The 27369-nt window shown below is 42.8% G+C and overlaps 1 protein-coding gene across 1 annotated transcript; it reads left to right on the top strand.

Moving 5' to 3' along the window:
* The first annotated feature begins 238 nt into the window (after nucleotides 1-238).
* On the top strand, nucleotides 239-27067 carry b4galt6 (UDP-Gal:betaGlcNAc beta 1,4- galactosyltransferase, polypeptide 6). The gene is made up of 9 exons (XM_076278039.1): nucleotides 239-951; nucleotides 17328-17444; nucleotides 17856-17969; nucleotides 18063-18184; nucleotides 18547-18663; nucleotides 19537-19724; nucleotides 23340-23462; nucleotides 23586-23687; nucleotides 25404-27067. Exons 1-9 carry the CDS (start codon nucleotides 837-839, stop codon nucleotides 25549-25551), a joined length of 1146 nt encoding a protein of 381 aa, XP_076134154.1. The 5' UTR covers nucleotides 239-836; the 3' UTR covers nucleotides 25552-27067.
* Nucleotides 27068-27369: the final 302 nt, after the last annotated feature.

The raw sequence follows: 27369 nt of genomic DNA, 5'->3' as shown, positions 1-27369 counted from the left end.
CGGCGGGTCAGGCGGTCACCGGTCATCACAGCAACGCAACCTTATGAACCCACAATTTACTGCAGTATAGTGGTTGCCATGGAGAAAGCTGACAAGTGAAGTAGAAGGAGGAAGGCACGGCTGGCAACACCCACCATGGCTGCATCGCCAGCAGAAATTAAATGGAACGAAAACTGAGCTTAGTCTATACCGGAACTTGCGCCTACTTTGATGTTTAATGTTAATGTCGTAATGCTATAGCGGGATTCACCTTCTGAAACTATTTAAGATTAAGCAATTACCGGTGTTGGATTTCAGCACGCTAGTTACCTAAGTGGTCAGTTTAGGTAGTGTTTTGGAAACATCGCTAGGCTTGCGAGTGGGAGGAGGCGGCGCACACACCCGAATCCCCCGTGGTCATTCGTTGCCGGCGAAGCATGACATCGAAACATGAAACGTTATCATGGGTATCCATAAAATAATATTTTTAAATATCGAACCATATCATCACCAATTTCAGAATGCCCGATCGACGATGCTATGAAAGCCCCAACAGTGACTGATCAGGGCCTGCTTTTTCGATCTGGAAATTTCTTGAGTGGAGTAGCTATTCGTTTTTTTCCCTGGCAAGCTAGCAAGCTAGCCTAGATCGCTAGCATAGATTTTGCTAGCATTTTCGCTGCATCCCTGGCTATAACCGTTAGCAGAACGATGCGGACTTTATGGATGCATTGAGTTTCGCAGGACCAGTTTGGTGTCTTTGATATCCGCTTTTTGTCATATCAATTAAAGTCATTTGTATTTAGTGAGCAGTATTTTATGGACCTGTCCATTAGCTAGTGTAGGCTCGCAGCAAAATGTTGAATTTGAGACGGCTGTTGCGGTTATCAAACCGCTCCTTTTTGGCCTTCATTTTTTTCTTTTCAATGTCTACGACCTGCTTGTACTTCATTTATGTGGCTCCTGGTATAGGTGAGTTTCATTTTTTACTGACTTTATTGTTAATTAATGTTATCATATGAGCTCTTCATTCATTGCTTGTTTGAAACCACTTTGCAATGTTCGCTAGCTAGCTAATACAATCAAACACATACCATTGCTAAGCTCCCGTTAGTTAAATTACCCCTAAGCCAATTGGCTGGACTTCATTCATTCTGAAGGTAGATCTAGCGCTAGCAATAGCATGTAGATAGGTATCCTAGCTTGTCAGCTAGCGTTCCACCTAGTCAGCTGTTTGCAAACATAATCCATGCTCATTCATTTGTATCGTTGATGTAGTACTTGGGTAACGGCAGATATCAGTCGAGTCGGTCATTTGCATGTAGCCACAGCTGTTATCGGTGTTCTGAGATGGCAAATCACAGTAGTAATAAACTATGGCGCTAGCTATCCAGTAGGCTCGCTAGGTGGTTGTAAAGTTAATGATTTATTTGCGGATTGTGGACAGCATCTAGTATCCGCCTGTTGGTGTGAAGTGTTGAGTGTAATCTTGATTATCTAATTAACTGTTTAATTATACGCCTCATTTGTGTAACCCTAACCTTTCTGTGGTGTAAAAATGTTTAACTCTAGGGTACGCCTACAATATATTTTAACAGTATTATAGATAACGTTAGGTAGATGTTATAGATAGCTGTCATACACAGGTAAAAGAAAACTAGGCCAAGTTTAAACTTTATGAAGGGTGTTGTATTAGTGACCTGGATATAGACATTGCTAATGGATGCAATCTTATTTTCGATAAACAATGATGCCAAACTTCTAATCTTTCTTGTGCTGTGTCCCACAGTCTTATCTTGAAAAAGCATGACCATGCAAAACTGGCCCTATGAGAGTGGTTACCTTTTCTTAGTTTATGAGTTCTCTTGGGCTGATGATGGCTTATAATTTGTTGCTGCTTGTATTATGGATCTTAAGGTAAATTTGTCCATACCCTGTTGAAAAAAAACAGCATGACCAGCTTACGGTGGTTTGCTGGTTGACCAGCATGTTAACCAGCTTGTTTGACCACCCTATGATGGTTGACCTGCTAGACCAGCAAAACTCTTGCGAAAACATACCTTCAGCTGGTTTACCCAGCTTACGATGGTAATTCAGCTGGTTTTGCTTGTCATACCACTTCAAGCTGGTAATTTTAGCTGGTGTTGCTGGTCTACACTGCTGGTTTAACTGGCTATGCCAGCTTATGTTGGTCATTCTAGCATACCAGCATGACCATCTTACACCAACAATGTTAAGCTTGACAGGCTGGTCACCAGCATGACCATCTTGCAACGGCTGTATCCCACACGACAGGCTGGTCACATCACCATGATCAGCTTCCTCAGATGGTCACGACAGCATATCCAGCTGGTGGCCCAACCAGCTACACCAGCAAAGACCATCAAGAGTTGGAAGAAAACCAGCAAAGACCAGCTAAAATCAGCTACCAGCATAAGCTGGTTTCTAGCTGTTTTTTTCAGCAGGGTATTGTTTTTGTAGTTATTTGTAGCATACTAGTTGGCAGAAATGGATCGCACACCCATAATTTTTGGCAATTACCTCAGTTTAATTTTAGACCTTCTGGTTGTTCCTAGTCAAGTAAGATGTATTGACTAAAGCAAAAGTTATGTCGGGGGTCAGGTCATTGGCACTGACGGGTTATTTCCCTCTGAGCATTGACGTGGTGCATTGATACGGTGGAGCAAAGAGGGGCATCATATGGTTAAGTGACTTGGCCGGGGAGGGGTCAGGTAGTGTGTTTGTCTTTGTGTTTGTGTCTGTGTGTTTGCGTCTGTGTATGTGTGCTCCTGCTGCCTAGCCATGAGGAAAAACCTGCAGGCAATTTCACCATCTCAAAACAATGCTTGACTCGGCATATACCTGACCCAAACATTTCAGAATTTGTGTCTATTCTTATGATTGCTTGCATTCTGGGTGCCAACCATCCAGAGCACCCACTGATTTAGCTAATTACACCCTAACTCATAAGGTGTGGTCTATAATGAGAGGAGTGTGTTGTTTTAGTGCACTAGTTATAGTGCGCCAAACCCTCATCACAATGTGAGTGCATACTGTATGTGTGAAGTAGCCTAGCTGTGGCTGATTTGAGGCAGCCTGCATCAACATGGCTTCATGCGGGAGACAGACCACTTGACTGGACAGTTTTTAGCCCATCACTCTTTGCAAGCCTTAAAGTTGGCCTCATGTTGTTGAGTAGATGTTGGGTTGCCAATGTGTACATGCTGCTGGTGTTTTGATATAGTAGTGGACTTGTTAGGACTGCTCAGTTTGCAATCAGCTGTATTAAGCTGTCCCTTGGCAAGCAGAGAGCCAGAGCCAGGGAAGATGTGCTTTAGGCAGACAGATGTTAAAGTAGCGAAAGTCTCTCCTGAGATCTGCTAGTGTGTTTAAGCATTGGTCCTTTTGCTGAGCGGATGTTTAGAAGAATTCAGAAATGGCCAGGGGATTATACTGTATGTCTGTGTTGCATACAAGAGGAACAAACACTGAAGAATTGAAGGGCTAGGCCTACCTGTTGCCATATGCTGTTTGTCATAACTTGTTCTCGGTTGACAATCTGTTTCCTGGGACAAAATCCAAATTCGCATTCTATATCACTGGAAATGTGAGTAGTATTTTAAAATTCTATAGAACCTGGACAGAAGTGGATGGATGTTATGTTTTTTACTTTAAACCTGCCAGACATCAGCAAATTTGCATGAAGTTAGCACATTGGTAAATTATCATTTGCGGATCTACCCTTCTCAGACACATGAACTGAGGAGAGCAAAAAGTGTTGCACGTTTTGTCACCACCACCCAGCCACCCTGTCGTGGCTTTCTTGTTCTTGTGTCTGAATGGTGACATGTTATGTGTGTGATGGCCTACTTACAGAACTGTGGCCGCAGACTTTAGTAGTTTGATGAGCTGACGCAAACCAATGGAGTCACAAGCTGCTGTTGGTTAGTCATAGTTGTGGTAGGAAGGCTATAGAGAGAGCCAGAAGATGAACTTGCCCAGTTTTTCGCTCAATTTTGTGTTGCTTTCTTTATGGCTGTTCTTTAGTGGTATTGCATCATAGTTGTGAAAGTTAAGTTAGCAATGCAAATTATAAGGAACTAAGAATAAAGTACAGCGACTAAGAATTTGAGTTGGTGAAATTCTAAAAGGCAAGGATAGGCCTAACAACAACAACAAGAACAACAACAACACAGTCTGCTGGCCACCATTGTATTACTGTCTTGGTGCTTGGCATGTCTACCAGCCTGTGTTGTATCGGGAAATACAACATAATATTGATATTGAAGACGATGAATGTACAGTATTTCACTTGACTCCGATAAATGCAACTCCAAATGGCATTTAAGTCTTCAGATTGCAGTTTCAATTCTGTCTTTGGAAAGAGCACCAGACATTTCCTTGACATAATAAGCATTGGCCTATATACTTCATTGAGAGTAGAGCACAACTAGGGGTCGACCAATTATCGGCCTGGCCGATTATTAGGGCCGATATTTAGCATTTTTATAATAATCGGTATCGGTCATTTTTTCCACCGATAAGCCGATATTGAAATGGATAAAAAATGAAACGTGCTATTTTGTCTGTAAAGCGTCCTGCATTTGCTAGGCCTACTCTGTGGTCAAGAGCATTGTCCCGCCCACTACACCGTCTGATTTGTTAGTTAGCACGAATGCAGCCAATCAGGATCGAAGACTGAACACAGACAAAGTTTAGGATTCTCACTGAGGCAGACTGGGCTTCAGCTGTAGCCTACGGAGCTATTTTTCGAAGGTAAGGAAGGCAGCCTACATTGCTGAAGTTGCAGTGAATCACAATCATCTACACTGAAGTTACAAAAACACCACTTTGTAAGCTATTGTCTCTTTTATCCGGATCAATAAGTAAAGCATCCACTTCCTTCATTTAGCGAATTCCCGATTGATGCACGTTACTGATGCTGATTACTAGTTAGCCCACAAACTCGGGTGCTGCGCGTCGGGAGTTCTCTGCCTCCGCCTCGTTCGTTAATTGTGAATAACAGGACACCTCGGCGGACATAGTACACACAAGTCCTAAATTATGCGATAGCGAACGTCAAAAAGTCTAATTGCTCCTTTTTGAAACGGACTGTCAGAAAAGACTACATGCACCCAGGGCCAACCGTAATTTAATCCAACCTGAACAAAATCGCGTCATGAGCTGGCTATTAACATGCCTTTTAGGCTCTCAAAAGTAGCTTATAGCCTACACATGGACACAAATTGCATGCTTAAATAGCCTAAGAACTATTTTAAAACTGTTTTGTTAAACTATTCAACCGTAACACTTGCCACCACGCATGCACCTCTTCCTCTCCCTCTCTCGTGCACTCACACATGATGGCAAAGCATCCTCTTTGTGACAGGTCCCTTAACAAGCACATAGCCCATTAGGGGTTTGCACCGACGTCACGTTCTGGCCGGTAACTATGGTAACCCAGCACGCGCGGCCATATTGCCGATACTCAGTTAATGAAGTACAATGGAGTATTATGCACTTTGGATATCTTACGTGGTTGTAGCCGTGTTTAAACAACAGAAAAGCTCATCAAAATGCGTCTAAGATGCAAAGGCATATAGGGCAGGATTTGGACCACAAGAAAAGGCGCGATATTTCGAGAAATTACGGATTATTGGCAGCGCAGATCCATATGAGTTGGGTAAGGGAGACGAAGTACCAAGTTCAACCACAAGCGCCCCCCTTCCTCTGATAACTTCTGGCATTATTGTCCCTTCTCCCTGTTTTTTTAATAACTTTTGGAAGTCGATACCTACACCAGATGTTTTTCTCAGTCTAACCTATTGGTACAACCTAAAACACGGCAATAATTAACCATTTTCCTTGACGATGTTAGGGATTTACTTCAGTGCCTAATGCTTTCTAATGAGGCGAGTATCTCCAATATGACGATGTCCAGATCTGATGACACGCCGTGCAAACCCCTAATTGTGCAGGCCTAGGCTACTCTATGAAAATAATTGCTATCACTCAGCTCTTGGATTAACATGATACACAGGATTTACACTTGCAAAGTGATGCAAGTTGATAGACAAATGTGTATCAAAAGAAGAAAGAAAAGTTTGCATAATTAAATTATTTTTAATTAAATTTTTGCAGCATATAGCCTTTACTATCTACCCCCTTTTTGACAACTGACATATCGGTTTTACATATCGGTTATCGGCCTCCTGTTTTGGTAATAATTGATATCGGTATCGGCCCTGAAAAAAACATATCGGTCGATCCCTAAGCACAACATAAATGTTTGACAGTTTGCAATGACATAAGCTGTCTGTTTTGGCCTCACAGCAACAGACTTCAGAAAACAAGACCATCTGTAGTTCATGCAACTAGGGCTGGGACAACGCGTCAACGTAATCGATGACGTCGACGCAAAAAATACGTTGACGCAAAATATGAGCGTCGATTCGTCAAGCATAACGTGTGCTGCTAAATATTTTTAATATGGCTGGGCACGTTAACTCGTTATTATCATGTTAACTCATTAATCAATTAACGCCGACAATTATTTTATCGCGTATTAACGCAATTTTTATTATTTCTTTTATTACTGTAAAAGTCTGTGTGTTGCCGATTGCTGCCGCACTTACAGGAACCGGAAAAGAAAAAAATTGGCAAATAAACAAACCAACAAACATAAGGAAGGGTACGAAACTTTTACATGGCCATTTTCATTTTAAAGTTCTTTCAGACGGCAGAAGCAAAGTTATTTGTAATCACTGCAAAGTTGAATGTTCTTATCACCGGAGTACTTAGAGTCTGAGAAACACACAGTTGATACCAGCAAATCATTTAACGAAACAAACAGTGGCGCGAGGCTTCAGCAGACTACGTTAGATGCAGCGTGTGGGAGAAGTATAGATAAACAAAGGCAAGAGAAGCTAACAAATGCCATAGCGAAGTGGATAGCTACAGACAGTAGGCCGATTAGTGTTGTGGAGGACGACTTCAAAGCATTCTAAGAATCGCAACAAATGACGGCAGTTATGAGATTCCCTGAAGACGCACCATCACAAGAAGAATACACGACTTGTATGAAAAGGAGAGGAATGCAAAAGCAACAACTTTACAACATGCACCCGCTGTTGCTCTCACTGGGGACTACTGGACATCACTGGGTAACCATAGTTACCTCGGAGTTACAGTGAACAGTGGGCGCTGCACTCACATGCTCTAACGGTAATGAAAACAGAGAAGAGACATTATGCTGAAACGTGCGCGGGACACTTTATTGAAGTTGCAAAGCAGTGGAATGTGTCAAATAATGTCACCACACTTAGCACAGATAGTGTACGAAACATGATAGCCGCTGCGAGACATCTGCCTTTTGATCATGTTCCCTGCTTTGCGCACAGTCTCCAGCGTTCCGTCACATTATCTGCATAACAGTGCTTTGACAATGTCTTGGCGAACTGCAGAGCTGCATAACTTTTTTTGTGATTCCCCTCACTCTAACAGGGACATTTGATAGCCTACTGAACATAGACTGGTTATGCTGCTCCCTGATAAAAAAAATGTTTCTGCTGTTACCTCAGAAATGGCCTGTTTTAATGTTATGATTGTGGCCCAGGATTTTGTGGGCAGTTTTTATTTAACTGTTACTGTATAAAAAATGCTGATGTTAAAAGTGTTTGCACAACAAATATTATGGCACTTTCGTTCATATGGCAGTTCATATAAAATAACTGCACTAATACACTACTGTTGAATTCATTACGTCAAGTTCTAGGAATTGACAAACTGCACTGAAAGTGTTTTCTGGTTCTTTTTTGAGTGGGATTCTCCAAAGGAAATTCAGTATATTTACAGACTATTTCCCTGCACAGTAAATCCAAGTAGTGACCATTTTTTTGTGATTCACCTCACTCTAAAAGGGACATTTGGTACTGAACATAGACTGGCTATGCTGCTCCCTGATAAAAAAAAATGTTTCTGCTGTTACCTCAGAAATGGCCTGTTTTAATGTTATGATTGTGGCTCAGGATTTTGTGGGCAGTTTTTATTCAACTGCTACTGTATAAGCAAAATGCTGATGTTAAGTGTTTGCAGAACAAATGTCATGGTCTGTGGTCTGATCTGCTGACATGCGGTGGTAATCAAAGCCAAGATGGACTGCCCCCGCCACAGCCCGTGACAGGCAGTCCGCCACGTAGTTGTTCTTACCAGCAACATGTTGCAAGTCCGTAGTGAACTCTGAAATGTAGGACAGATGACGTTGCTGGCGGGTGGACCACGGCTCAGCCACCTTGGCCATGGCAAAAGTCAGTGGCTTGTGGTCCACAAAAGCAGTGAAGTGTCGACCTTCCAGCAGGGAACGAAAATGTCTGATGGCGAGGTAGAGACCCAGCAGCTCCCGGTCGAAAGTACTGTACTTACGCTCGCTGGGACGCAGCTGACGGCTAAAGAAAGCCAGCGGCTGCCAGGCCCCGCCTACCCACTGCTCGTAGACAGCACCGACAGCGTAGGGATGAAGCGGTGGTAAAAATTCACCATGCCGAGGAACTCCTGCAGGGATTTGACAGTGAGCGGGCGTGGGAACTGTGTTACTGCCTCCACCTTTGATGGGAGAGGGACTGCACCGTCCTTAGTGACTCTGTGTCCCAGGAAATCAATGGTGGAGAGACCAAACTGGCACTTGGCGGGGTTGACAATTAGCCCGTGTTGGCTAAGTCGCTCAAAAAGGGTTCGGAGGTGCACCAGGTGCTGAGACTTGGACGTGCTCGCTACGAGGATGTCATCCAAGTACACAAAAAGAAAAGGTAGCTCCCGTAGAACAGAGTCCATGAGGCGTTGAAAAGATTGGGCGGCGTTTTTAAGGCCGAATGGCATGCGCAGGAACTCAAAAAGACCAAATGGCGTGATCACGGCTGTTTTGGGAATGTCCAGTGGGTGCACCGGCACCTGATGATATCCCCGGACGAGGTCCACCTTGGAAAAAATCACCTTACCTGCCAGGTTAGCTGAAAAATCCTGTATGTTCGGGACTGGGTATCGGTCAGGTGTCGTTGCCTCATTAAGCCGCCGGTAGTCGCCACACGGGCGCCAGCCGCCGCCCGGTTTGGGGACAATGTGGAGGGGTGATGCCCACGGGCTGTCTGATCGACGGACTATACCCAGGCGTTCCATGTTTGCAAATTCAGCCTTTGCAACGGCAAGCTTGGTCGGGTCGAGGCGCCGAGCGCGGGCGTAGACGGGTGGACCAGTAGTGGCGAGATGGTGCTCCACACCATGCTTCACGGCGGATGCAGAGAAAGTGGGCTGAGTGAGCGCTGGGAACTCGGCAAGTAGACGGTGGAAGTCATCTGAGGCTGAGAGCACGCTAGACAGTCGTATGGAGTCAGTCCCGCTGAGCGTGCACGTATAAGAACAAAATGTGACGGCGTCAATCAAACGGCGGTTCTTTACATCTACCAACAGTCCCTGTGCACACAGAAAATCGGCTCCGAGGAGGGGAACGGCAACCTTTGCTGTAACAAAGTCCCAGCCAAACCGCTGTCCTCCGAAACACAATTCAACGTACCTCGTTCCATACGTGCGGATGGGGCTACCATTGGCAGCTTCCATAGGGGGGCCGTGGCTGTCAGTCACCATGTCCAAACGGGATGCAGGCAGGATGCTCCTCTGTGCTCCCGTGTCGCACAGGAAACGTCGTCCGGAGATGCTGTCACGGATGAAAAGCAGCCTGCCTACGCGGCCGACGCTCATGGCCACTACTGAGCGCCGGCCCTGGCATTTCCCGACCCGCCGAAACTGCATGGCGAACGACATTTGTTAGCCTTGGGTCCAAACTTGGCATGATAAAAACACAAGCCTGAAGACTGTTGGGGGCCAGAAGACTTCTGCCGACGAGAAGTGGTTGCAGCGATGAGTGTGGAGTCGTCCAGCGTCACAGGAGCGATGTGTGCGGGAAAAAGCGCGGCCACACAATGTCCCTGACTTGCCAGGAAGAATTTGTCAGCCTCTTCAGCCAGCCTCCGACAGTCAGTGATTGTGGTGTTGGCTAGTGCAGCCCTGACTTGGGAAGGCAGCTGACGCAGAAAAAGTTGGATAAAAAGAAAATCGGGTCTGTGCTCACCCAAGACATCCAGCATACGGTCCATGAGCTCAGATGGTTTGCTGTCACCCAGTCCTTGAAGGGAGAAAAGCCTGCTGGCTCTCTCAGCGTCTGACAGTTCAAAAGTTTTCAACAGGTGGGCTTTGAGTGCTATATACTTCTCAGTTGCCGGAGGGTTTTTAAGAAGACTCACCACTCTGGATGCTGTTGAATTTCCGAGAGCCGACACAACGTAGTAGTTAGGGCTGGGACAATGCGTCGACGTAATCGATGACGTCGACGCAAAAAATACGTCGACGCAAAATATGAGCGTCGATTCGTCAAGCATAACGTGTGCTGCAAAATATTTTTAATTTTACATCTTCAGTGTTTTCCATACGTTGACTAATCTGTGGCTGGGCACCACGAAATCAAAACCGGCCACCACACATTGATGTTCTATGTTGTAGGCCTGCTATTTAAATTAAAGATAAGATAAAATAATTTAATTGAGCTGCACTTTTTACTCACACAGCCTTTCCTCGCCCCGCCCGCTCTCTCTCGTAACGAGCCCGCTGCTCCTCTTCTGCATGTGCATTTAACAAAATATTCAGGATTGTTGTTGCCACATAGAAGCACTGCATAGAACACAGTGGGCTAAATTGCTATTAAATCCGCTTAGCATCGTGACCATGCTGCACAAATTTGTTCAAAACCACTGCATTAAAGTTAAAGTAAACTCTGCTAGGTCTTATCACAACATAGTAGCCTAAATTGAGGAGACTAAACGAGGTTAAGATACAGTGTGCAATCAAGCAGTTGCCCTATCTCAAAGCTAACATTAGAAAACTGGATGTCAAGTTTAGCATGCTTACTTGCAGCTGCTTGTATTACTCATGCAGGGCTCATTTTATTGACTCTGTTTGCAAAATCCCGATGCAAATGGAGAAGTGTTTTCCAAGACTCAAAAGTGCTTGTCCAAAGGAGAAGTACGAACTGTTATTTGAACAAACTACGTTATGAATTGCATCCACACAGCAACACTCAGCAGCCTTTTAACTGTGTTAATGTTAATTGCAAGGATTCCCACACGAACGTCTTAAAATGACAGGCACTCAATTAGACATACACTAGCCTACTGAACTTTATTGAATGCTACCTCTGACTAAGAATGCATTACTTTGCACTTGTACTTGCACTTCAGTCTTTTATTTTGGCATCTTAAGAGCAATAAACATATATTGCAATGTTAAAGAATTCATGTTTTTTCATTCAGATATGTAAATAAACATGTATAAGTTGCTATTAGTGAATTAATGGGGAGATAATCGATAATCGAATCGAAATCGAATCGGACTGAAAAAATGAATCGTTAGATTAATCGATGCATCGAAAAAATAATCGCTAGATTAATCGTTTAAAAAATAATCGTTTATCCCAGCCCTAGTAGTAGTACTTTGTTGTATCCGCGGTGATCTCAGGCAAAGCGAACTGCGCTTCAGTCTGGGCAAACCATGCCGACGCCGACGATTCCCAGAATTCGGGGAGTTTGAGGGTAACAGCGTTCGCGGTCATGGTCGTGTAGTGTCTCTGGATACGTCCAGCAGACTAACGTCGGGGTCACCAGTGTGGAAATTGCAGTAAATCGCAAGAGACAATTTCTCACGTTGAGCACACGAATGTGTGTGTCGTTTATTTGTGATAGGAAAAAACACTGAAATCAAAAATGGCGCTGTCCAGCAACAAAACAGGCATGGGGCTACACGTCATCACACATTCATAACATTTAAAGGGGCCGCGATCCCTGAACAGTTATACTTACATGAAGTAACTACAGACAGAACAAAGTGCTGTGTTTAATATGAACGGTGTGTAGAACCACACTTAATAACAAAGGTGAGTTTATGCCGGTCACATTCACTACAACATTACACTTAGCTTAAGCTAATACAGACATACAACATTAAAGGGCACCAGTTAAAAACAATTACACTGTTCTGTCAGAGTTGACTTTAAAATATTTTTAAAAGTATTGAAAGATGGAAGTGATTCTAGATTTAGGCTGTTTTGAAGTTCATTCCAAACTTTACGTGCATATATATGATGAGAAAGCTGTTTTACTAAGTTCTGTTCTTGTTGATGGAATAACTAATAATATTTTTTCTGACGACCTGTAAACACTATTATGGTAAGAAAGCAAATTTGAAATGTAGAGGGGTAATTTACCCATTAGAGCTTTAGCAATGAAAATCAATAAATGGAACTTCCTTCTGAAGGAGAGGGAGGACCATTGTACAGTTTCATACAGAATGCAGTGGTGAGTCCTGGCTGCTGCACCTGTAATGAAACGCAAGGCTGAGTGGTATACTACATCTAATTTTTTAAATAAAGATGAAGAGGAGTGCATATAAATGAGGTCACCGTAGTCCAACACTGATAAGAATGTGCTCTGCACCAACCTTTTCCTTGCTGAATAAGGAAAACACTTATTTAATCTAAAATAAAAACCTAACTTGGGTCTGAGTTTTTTTTAAAAGGCTCTCAATATGTACCCCAAAAGATAGTTTTTCATCCAACCAAATACCTAGGTATTTGTAGGAAGTTACTCTATTGGGGTACCATCTCGTGTTAAAATAGACAAATCTATAGGAGAATGAGAACGTGTAAAAACCATTGATTTTGTTTTTTTAGCATTTAATACCAATTTTAATCCTACCAGAGATGTTTGTACCTGACTAAAGGCAGACTGTAAATTATGAATTGTTTCTTTCAATGATTTAGCAGAGGTGTACAATATAGTGTCATCTGCATAAAGATGAGCCTTAGTTTGGTTCAAATTCATACCTAAATTATTTATATAAACAGAAAATAACCCAAGGACCCAAAACTGATCCTTGAGGGACACCCATTTTTACTTCTAGCAAGGATGAGGTGCAGTTATCTAATGCCACACACTGGGATCTATCACTCAGGTAATTAGAAAACCAATTTAGCACAGTGCTACTTAAACCTATGCTTTGCAGTCTTTGCAGAAGAAGATTATGGTCAACGGTGTCAAATGCTTTAGATAAGTCAATGAATAGAGCAGCACACACATTTTTGTTATCCAAAGCATTAACAATATAATTTGCAACAGAGGTTACAGCCGTAATTGTACTGTGTCCTTGTCGGAAACTAGACTGAGTAGGACTTAAAATACAGTTGTCAGCTAAAAAATGTTTTAATTGCTCATTTATAAGAGATTCAAATAGTTTAGCCAAGACTGATAGTCTGGAGATTGGACGGTAATTGTCTAAGACCGACGGGTCTCCACTTTTTAAAAGTGGGAGTACAAATGCAGATTTCCATGACTTTGGAATAGAACCACTGTGCAGGCTAAGATTGAAAATGGAGGAGATAGGACCAGCAATCAAGTTTGCAGCAGTTTTGAGGAAATACGGTTCAATCTGGTCTGGGGCAGCAGACTTTTTATGGTCCAGGCCCAGCAGTGCCTTTCGTACTTCAGAGACAGATATAGAAATGAATTTGAAATTATTCAAACTTACATTAGACAAGTCTGTAATGGGGGATACACAATTTGTGGGATTGGCTGGGAGTGTTGACTGAGTGGCTATTCCTGCATTAATAAAATACTTGTTAAAAATATCTACTATATTTTTTTACCCCTTACTTCACCCTGGCTTGTTTTTATAACTTCGGGGATAGTGGAGGGTGGCACTTCCCCTGAAGAAGATTTAATTGCTTTCCAAAACTTTTTGGGGTCATTAAAGTTTTAATTTATTAAATTCAGATAATATTCACTTTTTGTACTTTTTATTAATTGTAATTATATTATTATTAATTGTGTGCATTTGTTTCTTAATACCCTATAATCTAACCAACATTTATCATTATTATTTATTTTTGCCTTGATCCATGCTTCATTCCGGTCTCTAATAGCAGTTGCAATAGAGTCATTAAACCAAGGATTATCTCTGCCCCTCACTCTATATCTTCTAATAGGGGCATGTTTGTCAACTATGTCTAAAAAGCTCTTTTTAAAATAAGACCAGGCCAGCTCAACATCATCCATAAGACTAACTAAGTGTAAATCACTCCAATAGATTTCATGAAGAAAAGCTTGTTCATTAAAACGTTTGTAATTACGTTTAAAAATAAACCGTGGCTTGGTTTTAATCAGCTTGCAATTTCTAACACAGGCAACCATACAGTGATCACTGACATCATTATCATTTTAACATTGAACATTAGGCCCCGTCCACACGGAGACGCTTTTTGGGTTAAACGCCCCAGTTTTGCTTCGTCTTGGCCTATCGTCCAAACGAATCCTGTAAACGCATTGCCCGAAACCGCACTTTTTTGAAACCTGGTCCCAGGGTGGAAAAATCTGAAACCGTAGCCCTTGTGAGTTCGTTTGGACGGCGAAACCGCATACTTGCGCATTGATGATGTCATCGCCACACCTCAGCTGCCCTGGACTTGACACTATAGTATTGCCTAACAATACTAGTTTTCATACATGACATTACCTACGATTACACTCAGTAGGATAAATATCACAACTGGTGCTGCGCAGGGCCAATAGCTTATGACTTGGTGGACTGAACAGTGTTTTTTTTCCCGGTGTTTTTTTGATGCATTCTAGCTACTGTCAGTGACCCGAGAGAACTAGTCAGAAGTTATTAGGGAAGTGCGGTGTAAGTTTAAATTAATTTGTGCGTAGTGCCGGTGTCATTCATTTATTTTACATGTCTTACAACATAAATAAATACATTCATAGTCTAGTGAAGTCAGATATGAGCATACAAAGACACTTAGAACTCATGTTAAGCCTATGGTAGATGCGCACTAAATGCAAATGCGCGATTTGATGCAGGGAAAAGTATCGACTATTACTAACGAAGGTATTATAGCAATATTATAAATGTGGTGACGGAATAGCCCAGAACTCGGGTAGGCCTAGCGTTTAGTAGCCTATGCACTTGCGGTGATAGCCAAAACTGATGTGAATCACGGACTATCCTACAACCAAAGAAAGTAATGGAGATTATTTGTACCTGCGTTAGCCAAATAAAGGACGGGACTGCACCCTTCACAAACCGTGAAAATGAAGTTTATTAGTGGTTGACTACAGTTGACAGTTCACTATCAGTCCACACAAACAATTATGGTTTCCTTGCACTAGCCATTTTCGTCGTAGCCTATGTCTGTTTGTATAGCCTACAGTGCGCAAGCTTTGGTCAATTTCTGTAACAAACAGTGCCACCTATAGGCCTGGGATATGAAGTGCGTGCGTTGGGGATTAAACCATGTTGAGCAGACTGTCTGTATCCCATCGTCCTCTGTGGGATGTAGCAGGTAATGAATGTTGAGGTGTGGTGTACCTAAGCAGCACTTGGCTTCATTCCCGTCTCTGTGGAAACTTGGGAAATACATTTTAAGGTGCATTGAGAGTAGGGTTGGGCCTATGGATGATGTCATTGTCCATCGTGGTGGTTGACTAACATCACGATGGGAAGCAACCATCGTAATGCCACGCCCCCACAAACCAGACATGCACTAATTATGTAGACCCTATTTTAACATAGGCTAAAATTGAGCCTAGAACGGATGCATATGCAAGGTACTTCAAAGACTGTCAGCCAGAGAGTGCAAAAATGAAAGACTTATCTATGTGAAACTACCATCTCATTCAAATAATTCCTGATTGTGATGTCATGTCTCACACTGTACATTGAACTTGAAATACAGCTAATGTTTTAGCAGAAAATAGTCCTAATGAATTGTTATTATTGTAAAACTAGAGGAAATTCTTACTGATTGTCACATACAGTTCTAATATTTTTCTGAGGCTACAGTACTGAAGCGCCAAATGCACTCTTCTCCACCATGTTAAAAGAAACCATGTCTTTTAGAGTTTCAGAAGACTGTAAGGGTTGTATTTCGTGCATTTGGCAAAAGCCCCAGACAGCAGCCGAGTGGATTTGTTATTTGTAAAAGTTGTTTGTTGTGTCCTGCCTCCAGTAGCCTGGGCGGTGCGATCGTAGCCCATCACTTCCACTTTCCACTGCCCCTGCATCTGGTATAAGATGCGCTGCGTATGAGGTACAGACTACCGAAGACTAGTTGAGATGCGAAAGTGAGTGATTCTGCATCAACACAGGGAAAGAAAATAATATTTTTTGAAGTGATGAAATTTATATGCCAGCATAATGACGTTAAACAACTCATTCAAACCCATTCTACTGCCATATGTAGCTGTAATGATGAATAGAAATTCATCAGTACTAATTCACAGATAAAACTGGCAATAGCCTTAGGCAACATGCATATTATTCCATTTTCATTTTAAAAACATGGTGGTGGGGAACGACACGGGTTTCTATGTCATCGTTATCCGATGTTTGCGGATTCAATTGCCACATTAAAATCAAAGCTGGAGTTTTCAAACATGTGGTCTTGTGACACTAGCCATGTATAGTTAATGCAAGCAAAGCCCTCCTTTGTGATTGCCATAGATATCAGTGACCAGTCTTCAGAATTAGGGGGGGGGGGAATTCCCCCACTTCAGTGCTTCACATAGGGGGGATTAATACAGTTTTTTTTTTGGGGGGGGGGGGGCATACATTTTACAAACTGAAATCGCATTATTACAGGCGTCAATAAAAGAACACACTTAACAGTATTTACTTACATGATTTTGGTTTTGATTTTCTAATAGGAACAAGTGTTTGTGACAACACGTCATGATACATTTGATAATATTTGATCGTTGTTTTGGTATGAAGCATCTTTCATCTAATGAATGCACACTCTAGAAAGTGAAAGTAGCCTAACCAAGGCCAACGATGCGCTCCTTGTCTGTAACTGTGTGCACGTCCGCAATCGATTACGTTCCTCAAATAGAGAACACATTCATGTCCCCTCGCGTCTCATGGCCACTCTATGTAATCCTTCTGTGTTTGCAAAATTCCTGACACTTCCTGATCGCTAAACTTTTGTTTTCCTTTCCTGTCAGTTAGCAGTTGATTTAGAAGCACCTAGCATAATTTGACTTAAGCGGTGACAAGTCCTGCTGCGAGAGAGAGAGAACATGTGCACCTGCAAAGTGGTTCCGTGCCTGCGTGTGTGTGTCTCTCTACATGGGGTGATGGGGTCAGGTGAGAGAGTGTCTCTCTCTCTCTCTCTCTCTCTCTCTCTCTCTCTCTCTCTCTCTCTCTCTCTCTCTCTCACTGACACTGTCTTGTATCTTTCTCTTCCTCTCCCACAGCCAATACATACTACTTCATGGTACAGGCTCAGGGGATAATATTGAGGAATAACGTGCGGACATTTGGTCAGATGATCCGGCTCTACACCAATAAGAACAGCACGCTCAATGGGACAGGTGAGTTGTCGCCCAGTGCTCCTCAGCTTATCACAGAACCTGACCCTGTCATTTGATGCCATCGTCTGGACCTCTGACAGACAAAAAGTGGACCATCGCCAGCTTTTCTCTCCTCCCTTTGTCGCTCACTTTGATCTGCTGGTCCTCCACAGTCAGCCATTTTAGCCCTTTTAGTCTGACATTGAAGAAGGGTGGTACTTTGAGATAAGTGTGCAGGCAAGCTGTATCAAGTGGCATTCAGCAGTTTGTTTATCGGGCAGATACATCTCTGTCGGAATCCCGAGTGCCGTGCTAAAGGCATGAAAGGATGAGCTTATTTCAGCCCTATTTCATTCAAGTTTAGTGCTCGGATTCCTCCAATGCTTCTGAACACTGCGGCCTGTATGAATAAGGTGTGTGTGTGTGTGTCAGATTACCCAGATGGGAACAACTCCAGTGAGTATGTGGTCCAGCCTACCACGTACCTCCCTGAGAACTTCACCTACTCATTGAACCTGCCCTGCCCAGAACGGCTGCCCTCTATGAGTGAGTATCTGCCAAAGGCCCGTGAGTATGTTGGTTTGTGATGGTGTTTATCTGCATGTATTTATGTTTGATGTATCGTGTGTGTATTTGCAGAGGGCCCCATTGAGGTAAATATGACAGAGTTTCCTGTAGAGGAGCTGGAATTCAAGTTCAAGCAGCTGGGCATTCAGTACGGAGGCCACTGGAGACCCACGGACTGCCAACCCCGCTGGAAGGTCCGTAACACTTCTATATACGCATAGTATGTTCAGTATGCAGGGCATAAAGTTCTCAGGCACTGTGCTGGAATTCATACATGGGCAGACTTTGTCAAGATTTGAAAATAGGCAATTACACATAGTGGGTTTTAACATTTCCGATAACGTCAGGTATACCGCTTTTTCTTGCTCTAAACCCTGCACAGACAGAAATAAATCCATCTGAGAATAATAATTGTCAGTGTTTGTTAATCTCTTTCTTTCTCTCTCTGTCTGTCTCTTCCTCTCTTGGTTAATCTTTCTTTCTCTATCTCTCTCTCTGTCGGTCTCTCTCTCTCTCTCTCTGTCTGTCTGTATCTATCTCTCTCTCTTTCTCTCAGGTGGCTGTTCTCATCCCCTTCAGGAATCGTCATGAACACCTGCCCATCCTGCTGCTGCACCTCACACCCATGTTGCAGCGCCAGAGACTTCAGTTTGCCTTCTACGTTATCGAGCAGGTAGACACACACACACACACACACACACACACACGCAATCATAAACTCTCAACGTGCACAGTCTGAGAGAGCCCAAAACTCCCACCAGTGCTGCAGCGCCTGAAACTTTGCCTTCTGTGTCATTGAGCATGTGTATACACACACTCACACACAGTATCACTCTGTTTCATTGCCTCCTTCCTTATGATGGTACGCATCTACTTGAACATGCACTTGCCTGGACACCCTGTCAGTGCTGCCCCCTGCTGGACTCTGAAGGGGCTGCTGTTCACATCAGCATCACAACAAACTGAAGGCGACAGTTGAATTTCAGTGTAATTGCTTTGTTATTGTAATGAATGTGGGGTTGCCACTGCAGTCGATTGAGAATCAAATTAGCGTTAACCCTTTACCATCAATCACTTAATGATTTGATTGTGTTCTTCCATTGAGTCTTTGCCACATTGAGTCACATCATGTGCATTATTAATAGACTCTGGGGAGGAGAGATGATTCTGTTAGGATGAGGAAACTGTCCTCATCTTGAACATATGTCACAGTCTGTAGAAATAATGTAAACAACTCACATTTGACTGAATGTGAAGACTTTTGCAAGCCCATTTTCATGTAAGCACTTAGAGTTGCTTCTGTTCCTTAATTTTGTATTTTGTGTTCTCATATACAACACTGTCATTTTCGATTCACTGGTCACTAAGACGACATGTAAATACCATAGACTGGGAACAAGGTGGTTAGTTAAGTTTTGCCTTGATAAATGTTTCAGACAGTAACCGAACCTGTGTGCGTGTGTTTGGCGTGCGCGTGTGTGTGTGTGTGTGTGTGTGTGTGTGTGTGTGTGTGTGTGTGTGTGTGTGTGTGTGTGTGTGCGTGTAGACGGGTACCCAGCCCTTTAACCGTGCAATGCTGTTTAATGTGGGATTCCGTGAGGCCATGAAAGACCTGGACTGGGACTGTCTGGTCTTCCACGACGTGGACCACATCCCCGAGAACGACCGCAACTACTACGGCTGCACCAACATGCCTCGGCACTTCGCTGCCAAGCTGGACAAGTACATGTACATGTAAGTCTCCAAATCAATCACATAGTCTCATTCACTCTCTTTTGCAGTCACTCACTCACACACACACACAGTCTTACAATGCCACAAGCTCCCTCCTTGCAGATACAGTGGCAATGTGTCTGCTTGGTTGTTAAATATTCACTCCAGGCAGTCTTTAGAGATGAGGTCCTTCTCCCACCAGTGTATGCCTAATGTCATATTATTACCTGTTTTTACATTGTCATGATGCCTCTAGATTTCATCAGAAATAAAAGAGCAAATTCTCTCTGAGGTCATCATGCCTGGATAGAGGCTTTTTCAACAGTTGCTGTTGTATTCTCATGTATCTAGAGTAGTGCTGCCGCGATTAGTCGTCGTAATTGACCATGAAAATTAGTCGACGGCAATTTTTTTAGGCGACGTGTCGTTTTACTATTGACCGCCTATTTATTCTTGGTCTCCCATCTCAAACGGCTCATTGTACTGTTTATTAACTCTTGAGAAGTACAATGTCTTTGGATGTTAAACAGGCTACTTAGACTACTTTGCCTATAATGTTTTAAACCCCACCATGCACGCAAGTGTAAACGTGTGCAGCATAGCTAAGCTAAGCGTAGTAGGCTAGTCCAGACTCTGACTAATATGGTATACTATTAGAGCTCGACCGATAAAGGATTTAAATATAAAGGCCGATACCGATACAAATATTTGTTGATTTAAAAATCCGATATTCCGATATATCGGCCGATACATATATATTTTTTCAGAAACGCGCAACAAAACATTAACAGATTTCCCTAACATTAGTTATTTGTAGTTATTTATGAGTATTGACTAAAATAATTTAGTAAACTTGTTTATTTTTAAATAATATTGTCACAGTGGAACAGAGGAACATCGAAATATATTAAAGTTCTGATAAATAAAATGTATAAAAATAGAAACTTAAGATATGAAACTTTTGAACAAAAACATAATAACAACAACAACCAAATCAAAGTTACCAGTATTAAAAGACTTAGTAAGCTTCATAAATATAACTTTGAACTAAGACTTAATAATTACAAAAAAATAATGATGACATTATTACTATCATAATCATTTGTATTATCATTAAACAAGATAAAGGTCACTCTTAAATGTTTGTGTGCGTCTGTAATAATTAGTCCCTATTGCCTTATAAGCTACCTTATAATTACAATGTCAGCTTATCCCTTTACCTGCACTTTTAAAATTATTTCCATCAAGCTACATTAAACCATGCTGCCTGCCTTCTAAAACGTACTATTTAGTGATCTAAATCTAGTAAATCGCAGTAATGCTGCGGCTGAACGACAGTCTGAAACGCACACTTGGCGTCATTGGATTTCACACATGTGTAAAAGAAAAGTTAACTTTTATGCACAAGCTACGTTTTGCACAAGCTACGTTTGATACTTTTTCTCTATGTCTAAATGTTCACTCCTCGCACGTCTAACTTACATTTTACAATGCAGGGACTGTAACTACAGATATACTAGTTATAAATCATTACTTTATTTTGGCAGAATATGTTCGTTGTGGTTTCCAAGCTCATTAATGTTAATGTTAGCGGTCTTCCACTGATATTCATGGCATTAGCTAGCATTGTGGGTAGATAGTCTATGATGAGCCCTAATTTAGCAATGGATAACGTCATACTGCAAATTGTAAAACATACGCTCAAAATAACAGGCCGGGGAGAGATGATACGTCTCACTGCTATAACTGTCACGCTATTAAAGAAATACATCTTCAGTCACATTGTCAAAAGTTAAAAGGACAGACAGTCAACTACACTGTAACAACGTAACGTAATTACTAGCTAATTCCTCTTCACTCTCGGCTTATTTAACAGCAGCAAAACTGGACATTGTTTTCATGAATTTTGTCATGCTTATTTGAGTTAAGAGAACTGATGGGGATGTTCTTTTAATTGTTATTTCAAGCAATGTATGTCTCGTGAACAAATCACCATGAACACACTTCACTGATGATCTCACTCGCGGATAACTGGTTCTCTCTGCCCGACTCTGGCTGGATCAGCAGGTTGCAGGATGTGTGGCGCGTTATACACGAGTGTTGCCAGCAGGGACGGTGTAGAGTGCTCTCTGGTGGACAAACTATACAACGCCAACACTCATGACATGGTTGAAGGGTGTTTCGTTAAAATATGAATTTATCGGCCATTATAAATGCCGATACCGATAGTTTGGAAAATGCCTAATATCGGCCGATAATTCGGTCGGGCTCTATATACTATAGCCTAATTGGAATTCAGATACTTATGCTTAGATTGTTAATACATCATGTTTTGAATAGTTTACTTAATGAGCTTTTAACAAAAGTAGGCTGATATTAATGTGAAGAAGGTTAAGGAAATACTTTGCACTCAACATTTTATTTTGTTTTATATTGACAGATAGCAACTTTATGCAATAATTTTTTTGGAATGTGGAAAACATCCCACTTTATTTTTTTTATTTGGTAATATTTAAGTTATTTATATTGTTTATGGCACAGGTGACATATGTTTTTGCCCTTCAGTTGAGTTCAAAATAAAACACAACAAAATAACAAACACTTGATTTTTTTGTTTTCTTTAATTAGTCATTTTGATTAGTCGACGGATTGAAAAATTAGTTGTTAGAAAAATAGTAATTAGTGGCAGCACTAATCTAGAGGCTTACTTCTGTCCACTGACAGTCCTGTAAAAAATACGTACCGTCTACTTGTAAGCTGAGATTAGCAACACTTTCTGGGTCCTTGTTGTTTCGCCTTCTGGTTTGGCCATGGTCTAGCATGAAGTAAATCTCACGGTCGCCGTGTCTGTTACAGTCGTGTCAATTACAGTGAGTAAAACGCTGATCTGCACATTGTAGTACTCGCCAATGCAGACATAGTCATTGGGCGCACCTTGTTATCTCGTCGAGGGATTGTATTGTACTGTATTGTATTGTATCCAAAGAAGCGTTTCTATTTTTCTCCCTTCAATCTTCTACTGTTTTTCATGCTGAGCTGGTGTGTGTGTTTTGAGTACTTTGTGTCTTGGTGAGCTCTCATGCAGTGGACCTGTCCCCTTGTTCTTCCCCTCAAGGCCAGAGGGACCCAACTGGCTGTGTGTGTGTGTGTGTGTGTGTGTGTGTGTGTCCGTCCATGGTAGGTTGTTTGGGCTACTTGTATGTAGAATGTGAGCCATACATACAGTTGCCTGACTGGAGAAGGGCCTACTGTATATGTGTGAAACTCGCAATCCCCTTTGTGTTCTCCTTAAACATGAAGGATGGTGTGTGAGGGAGTGTGTGTGCGCGTGTGCGCTCACATGCTCGTGTAACACACGTGTGTGTGTGTGTGTGCAGGTGTGCAACTCAGTAATATTTAGCCCTGTCTTTTGTCACCCCTTGTTGGCAGGTGACAGCTGAGGGTAAGAATTTATTTTCTTTCTTTTCCCTTTTATTTTGTTCTGTTCATTCTGAGCCAACAGCTTTAAGGGCTAAGGTGCTGTGGGATTTCAAAGGAGCTCCGCAGTATGTGTGTGTGTGAATGTTTGTCTCTTTGTGTCTCTGTGAGGGAACACGAGGAGTGTGTGTTTCGCTAATGCCTTGTCTTTGTCCTCAGCCTGCCCTATAATGGGTTCTTCGGGGGCGTCAGTGGGCTGACGGTGGAGCAGTTCCGCAAGATCAACGGTTTTCCCAATGCATTCTGGGGCTGGGGAGGAGAGGACGATGACCTGTGGAACAGGTATGTGCATGTGCGTGCGTTTGGACATGCATGTGTACTGTACATGAGTGTGTCTGTGTGTGAGAGATGGAGAGAGAATAGTGTGTGATGTAATGTGTCCTCTCTCTCTCCCCACTGTCCTAGGGTGTCCTATGCTGGCTACAATGTAACACGACCTGAGGGAGAGATTGGCAAATACAAATCCATTCCACACCATCATCGGGGGGAGGTGCAGTTCTTGGGCAGGTAGGCACACACACACACACACACACTCTCACACACACACACACACACACACAAACAAACACACACACACACACCCAACATGTCATGTACTCACACACTCTCTGACATGACCGGTTATATGTCTCACTCACCTGCGGTTCAGTTCATCCCAGGCAAGCACACATGTGTTTGTGTGTTTCCCGGGGGGGGGGGGGGGGCAAATATGGTTTTGTGATAAGAAGTTCTGTTCCCCTGTACCCCTGAGGACACTAATCATTTCTTTGTTTGCTGATTTGGCACATGCCGTTTGCAGTCCATATGTGTGTCTGTTAAGTGTGTGTCTCCGTGACCTTTGTTTGCCATTCTGTATATGATAGTGGCCATCCCTTTGAGAAGAAAATGGTATGTGTGTGAGAGAGAGAGTGAGAGAACTTTAGTCATTGTTTGAAATGGCAAAAGATTGTCTGTTTTGGTTTTGAAATAGGAAATTAAATTGACACGTTGTAAGCTGATTTTCCTGACATTTTGCAATGGCAAAGTGCCTTATACAAAGGGACTCAGTACTTCATTAAATCACCTGGTTCATTGTCGACAGACCATCAAACTTCCATAATTAATCATGAGCACTGTCACCTTGCAAAATTAATGTTTGCATCACAATCATGTTCACTGTTTTTGATATGTTGGGAATCACTGTTAGAGATAAGTCATGTTTCACAATTCTTCGCATTTCATGTACAGTTTTCATTTGTGACATTGAGGACTGCAAAGTCATTGTCTCCCATGTCATTGTTGGAGAGACTCCGTTTGATGCATGCCTCATTCCTTTGAAGTGACCTTATGCTGCATTCCTAAAACCCCCTTAGCTGTTGTGTAGTCAGTGGAACCTACGGACTCGTGTGGCTTATTGCTTTTTTAAATGGTTGCTATAAATACCTGGCGAAGTTCAATCAATAACTTAACCTTATTCATAGATAATCATTCTTACACCAATACATATATTTCCTCTATCAGAGTGGTTGCCAAGCAATGTGGAGACACAGCAACTGTAACTTTTGTATCAAGTTGTGGCAGCGCAGCAATATAGAACTAAATGCGGTCAAGGTGAGGGTTTCTGCTCTTAAGGCCTACACACACGGCCGATGACACGACGGCAACACACACGGCAAGTGGAACGACAGGGGCAACCGTCGCCGCCGCAACGCTCTAATCAGGCCCTTTCTAGTTTTCAGGGCGATTTTGATAGGTCATAATAGCTGTCTGGTCAGTGTATTGCCACTGAAGCGATGGGTGATCGCGTTACCACTAGTGTGTGTAGTAAAGCGATCGCCGGCTGTGTGTGACAGCCTTTATACAATGGCATCGAATGTGATTCAACCAATCAAGGACCGGAACTATCAGTTTTAGAAACAGAGTACCGGTATATTTACGGCTCTCATTTAGGGGTGTTCCTTTTGCAACTTCCGGTTAGTAGCATTAGCGGAGTAGTGACGAACTTCAGAGGTGCGTGGCGCGCGCGCCTCCACAGCGCCACCTAGGGAGGAACAGAGGCGAGCTGCAGCGGGTAGGACTCAAACTGGTCTGTCTTTTAATTGGCTTTCTTCCTCTCTTCCACTCCTTCCTGTCACCTTTACTCTCTACGTCCCTCTCTGTCTTTATCCCTCCTCTCTCTCTCTATACCTATCTATCTCTCGCTTTCTCTTTCTCCCTCTCCATCTCTCTCTCTCTCTCTCTCAGATATAAATTGTTGCGCTACTCAAAGGAGCGCCAGCACCTGGATGGCCTGAACAATCTGAACTACACGCCAGAGGTGTCCACTTTCAGCCTCTACAAGAACATCAGTGTCAACCTGCACCCTGAGCTGGCTCCGATTGCAGACTACTGAACGCATGACACACACACACACACACACACACATACATACATACATACATACATACATACATACATACATACACTCACACACTCATGTCTGATATGCTCCTCCCGGGGGTGTGTGTGTGTGTAAGTGAGAGAGAAAGGAAGAGAGGGAGAGGGTGAAGGATAATTAGGAAAAGGGTGGGGAAATTAAACTGATCCGAGTGTTCGTGGTTTGGACGCATTTCAGTTTCAAGGCAGTTTTGAATGTGTTTTTTGTTTTTTTTGTTTTTTTGGTCCAAGGTGTGTCTTATCAGTTTCTGTATGTGTATGGAGTCAGATTGAGAGGTGAAAGTAAAGGTGTGTGCGTGCATGTGTGTGTGTGTGTGTGTGTGTGTGTGTGCTGTGCTGTGCTTGTCTTGTAGGATTTCATGGCGTTTGTGTATTGCGTACAGGGCACTTGGTCTCGTCCAAATGTCAGTGTGTAAATAGTGTGGGGTGGTGTTGGATGGGCTGAACAAGAGAGGGGGAAAAAAGCAAAAAGCATATCTGTCTGATTGCGTGTCTGCAGACTTGGTTGACGTGTGGGAATACCTCATGTATGAATTTGTGTGTGTCTGTGTGCGTGTACGCCTGTGCCTGTGTGTGAGAGAGTACTTGTGCTTTTCTGATTCTCACTGCATGTCATTGCTGGCTTTATGCGACTTATGTCCACATTACACTACAAGCCAAGAGGCGAGGAGTGCCAGAATCAACCAATCGGATGTTTACTGCAAAGCCTTAACCTAACACTCATAGGCTCTTTCACCGCTGTTTCCTGTCAATCACTTGCTTTCACCCACTCAGCAGAACGTGCCGCCTCTCGGCTGCCTCTCAGAAGCCAACAGACTTTTTTTCTTTTTTGTTTGTTTATTTTCTTTTGTTGCAGTGAATATCTTAAAGAAAAAAAAAAGACCTTTCAGTTGCCAGGAAGTTAAATGGTTTGATTTATATGTGTTGCAAATTGATGATTTGTTTTTTTTATTAGAAATTTTTTCTTTTGTATTTATTTTTTCATGTTTTATTTAAGTATTTGAAGCACTCCTGTGTCGTGTTGCATTCCGTGAACAGGGCATTGGTGTGTGTATATGCGTATCTCTGTGTGTATGTGTGTGTGAGTGTGTAGATGTTTATGGGCAGACTCGCGCGCGCGCACACACACTTTCACACACACCTCTGCCTTTGACATTCTTGTGTTTCACTCTCCACTCTTCTTTTGGCAGCTATGTAGATTAATTTGTTTTTTCTGTTCGCGTCCCCTCTTTTTAAGAGGAGAATTAGACCATCAAAGCGAGCAGGTGTAGTGGGCAAAGAGAAAAAGCAAGAGGGGGGCCGTTTAAAACGACGACGACGACAACAACAACAACAACAACACACTGTTGTGCATGCCTTACTCTTCTCTGCTTTCTTTTTCTTTTTGACATCGTATCATTGGAGAAGCGTTGAGCTTTATTTCAGCTGTAGTGTCTTCTCTCCTTTTAAAGTGCACTATGGAACATGGAGAAGCAGAGGGGGCGAGTGTAGATGGTCACTCCTTGCTCTGGAGGGGTGGGGGGGTAACAGGGGTCATAGCTGCTAAACACCCCTTATTGGGTGTAGCGTGTGTGAGTATGTGTGTCTGTGGAGTGCATTGTGTACTCTGTGTTCAGTTGTACTTGTGTGTGTGTGTGTGTGATTGCTTTGCATTGCGGTCTGTCGGACAGCTGGGCCAGGATGAGGGAGCGCTTGCTCGCGCTCTTGAGTGGCCCCTGGGCCCTGTGAAGCTTGGAGCTTTTTGTGACCAGTGTGCCAGCGCTCAGCAGATAGA

This window comes from Alosa pseudoharengus, unplaced genomic scaffold (assembly GCF_046254945.1).
Source record: "Alosa pseudoharengus isolate Yale_2024_CS ecotype anadromous, Long Island Sound unplaced genomic scaffold, YU_APseudo_1.1 YU_APseudo_1.1_scf_11, whole genome shotgun sequence".
Taxonomy (NCBI): Eukaryota; Metazoa; Chordata; class Actinopteri; order Clupeiformes; family Clupeidae; genus Alosa; species Alosa pseudoharengus.
Note: the sequence above shows the minus strand (reverse complement) of the source record. Positions and strands in the feature narration are given on the sequence as shown.